The sequence below is a fragment of the Montipora capricornis genome, chromosome 5, assembly GCF_036669925.1.
Source record: "Montipora capricornis isolate CH-2021 chromosome 5, ASM3666992v2, whole genome shotgun sequence".
NCBI classification, from domain to species: Eukaryota; Metazoa; Cnidaria; class Anthozoa; order Scleractinia; family Acroporidae; genus Montipora; species Montipora capricornis.
Genome location: NC_090887.1, coordinates 72,501 through 75,000, shown reverse-complemented (window position 1 = coordinate 75,000; position 2,500 = coordinate 72,501). Strand labels below are relative to the sequence as shown.

General features: G+C 39.8%; 1 protein-coding gene across 3 annotated transcripts in view; it reads right to left on the bottom strand.

Annotated features, from left to right (window-relative positions):
* The window catches only part of LOC138048955 (neuronal acetylcholine receptor subunit alpha-10-like), an 11,727-nt gene extending 10,595 nt beyond the window's left edge, over positions 1-1,132 (bottom strand). For 2 of the 3 annotated variants that reach the window (XM_068895025.1, XM_068895026.1), the window contains exons 1-2: positions 440-1,131; positions 191-327 (exon numbers count right to left, since the gene is read on the bottom strand). In XM_068895025.1, coding sequence (XP_068751126.1) covers positions 191-327; positions 440-542 — 240 coding nt within the window. In that variant the 5' untranslated portion in view covers positions 543-1,131. Of the gene's footprint in view, positions 1-190; positions 328-439 lie in introns of all 3 variants that reach the window. The other variant, XM_068895024.1, reaches the window with a different exon arrangement.
* Between the last annotated feature and the right edge of the window lie 1,368 nt (positions 1,133-2,500).

Below are 2,500 nucleotides of genomic sequence, written 5' to 3'. Positions count from 1 at the left end.
GCACATATATCATGAGTTAGGATTTCAAATGACCTTGGATCTTTCGAGGATTTGGAAGCAAAACAACCCTATAAAAACAGGAAGTCTTCGACTATAGAATCTTATGCTGTTTTGGTCATGCAAGTAATGTTTTTCATGAAAATCAATGAAATTATAAACAATATCGTTTGATATAAGCTCATGCTGTTACCATATCTATCACACCATGGAAGGTAATATCCAGAGTCACATTTACAGCATCCAAAGAGTTGTTGACTGGTCGTACGTTCGTGTTGGTGATTGAAATAACTCTGTCTACCAACTCTGTCTCGTCCATACCCGAGGCGCCTAAAGAAGACAACAAAACGCAACGACAGAGGAGTTAGATAGTCGTGCAATACCACTAAATAACATGGACAGTGCAGAAATTAATAAGCGAGTCACAAGACGATGCAATTACCTTTCACGAAACTCTTGGAACGAAACTGAACATCAAGTGTCAACAGAAGCACCTTAAATATGATCATTATGGAAGACAACTTGAAATATCCTGTTTGCGCCATCTTTGCATTTTGCCTTAAAATGATATAACAAGCATGAACAAATTCTGCTTTATTCGGTATTGACGGACTGGGACTTGTGACGTCAAACCTCAAAACTGTGTTTATTGCGATAATTAATAATTAATTGCCTTTAAAGTGTAGTTCAAACAATACTGTAGTTTAAACAATGCAACGCATTATGAAAGCTTGGCAGTTGGTCCTCACTGTCAGGTAAATCTTTAACGGATGTCTTTGTCCCAGATAAGTTTTATTTTTAAATAGCCTATCTGTGTAAATATCATCCTCATGACTTGGTTTACACTGGAGCTGAAATTTCAGGATTCGTGACACATTACGAACGTTTTTTTAGCATCAGACATTATTTTTGTACGAAGGAAACATGGAAATATGATTTCGTTGTTACAATATGCTGTCACGCCAGTTCGGGCAACAATCGGTTTCAAGATGTATTTACAAAGAGGCCTTCCAAGGGGGGTTCTGATGTCGCTTTGTCGCTCATTTTCCAGCCCACCTGTCGCCTATTTAAGAGAGACTAATGTCGCTGTCGTTTTTTCGCTGCAATACAATTGTCGCTGTCGCTTTTTCGCTAGAATACAAATGTTGGCTAAACGTGCTTAATTTTTGCGTCCTGTTATTTTGTTTAATTTAAAGAGTAAAAATTTCCTTCTTTTTATAGAAGATCAACCACTACTGAGATCGCCATTACTGAGAAAGCCAGAGATAGACTTTTGAACGGTTTTGGTGATCTTAGCGACCTTAACGGGCTTAGACACAGGAGCCTCATTATGGCACCAACATGTGTTTTTCTTCCAGAAAAACACATGTTGGTGCTACTATATTCACACAGGTGTGAAAATATGGTGCAAATATGTGGCATTTACCACGTTTGCTACAGGTTTGCTCTAGAGTAAACATATGTTTGCATTATATTTGCGCTGTGCAAATTTGGTGAGAATCCATTTTTTCGTGCAGTGAGTAGGTCTTAAAGTTCTGGTTAATATCCCGAAAAGTAAAGGGGCTCGATCCTATAGTTCGATAGCCTTTAAAGAATGTTGTCAGGTATAATTTGTGTCTTGGCTATGTAGATGTAGCCGGCCGGCAAGCGTGGTCACCTCTGTTCCATAGTGGACGCATGGGTGGTCTTTCAGGAGAGGTTTTGCACCCAAATTATTAGCGTTTTGAGTCATCAACGCGTCATTCTAGCTCCCTGTTGATGGTCTGCAAAGTATAATTTTCTCTACCAAAGCTTACCTTTTTTTCCGAAATAACTGAACTTAGTGGCATTTGTGATGTAATTTGTTGGACTCTGCTCATACCTATTAGAAAATCGCCAAGCCATTTTTGCTCTCAATCTCTATTAGCTTGCAAATGATAGGTGCACAATATGCGCCGTCTGCGTTTGCAAATGGTTTATTGGCACCAAGCCCTGGTATTTTTTATCCTTTGCTGTTCCCGCAGGGTCTCTCTTCTGTTCATCTTTTGTCGTTAAGGCAAAAGAGAGACCCTGGGAACTAGATTGCATCCCTGTGGCCAAAGGGATTGGCGCCCGAGATTTTTCATTGCCAGAACTCTCCATTCTCTTCCTCAGAGCCACCCGGCCCTCTTCGCTGCCAAAGGCTGAGCACGAAAACAAGTTGGCCCTCAACCCATCCTCTACCTCTGAAATGACTATTATCGACAATTCCTAAGTTTCTGTGAATTGACTATTATCGTCAATATAGGCCGTTTAGCGCTTGATAGGGATTATGAGAAATGAATATCTATTTTTAAAATCCGAACCCCAATGCCTAAACTCTCTGGACTTGAACCTGGGAACGTTCCATTAATAACCCTTTCACTTAACCACTAGACTACCGCATCGCGAACTTACAGAACACTTTTTTTAAACATGTATATCATTTTTTTTTCCGAATGCCGCTGTAAACGTGTATCATTATCACTGGCTACGAAACAAGTTT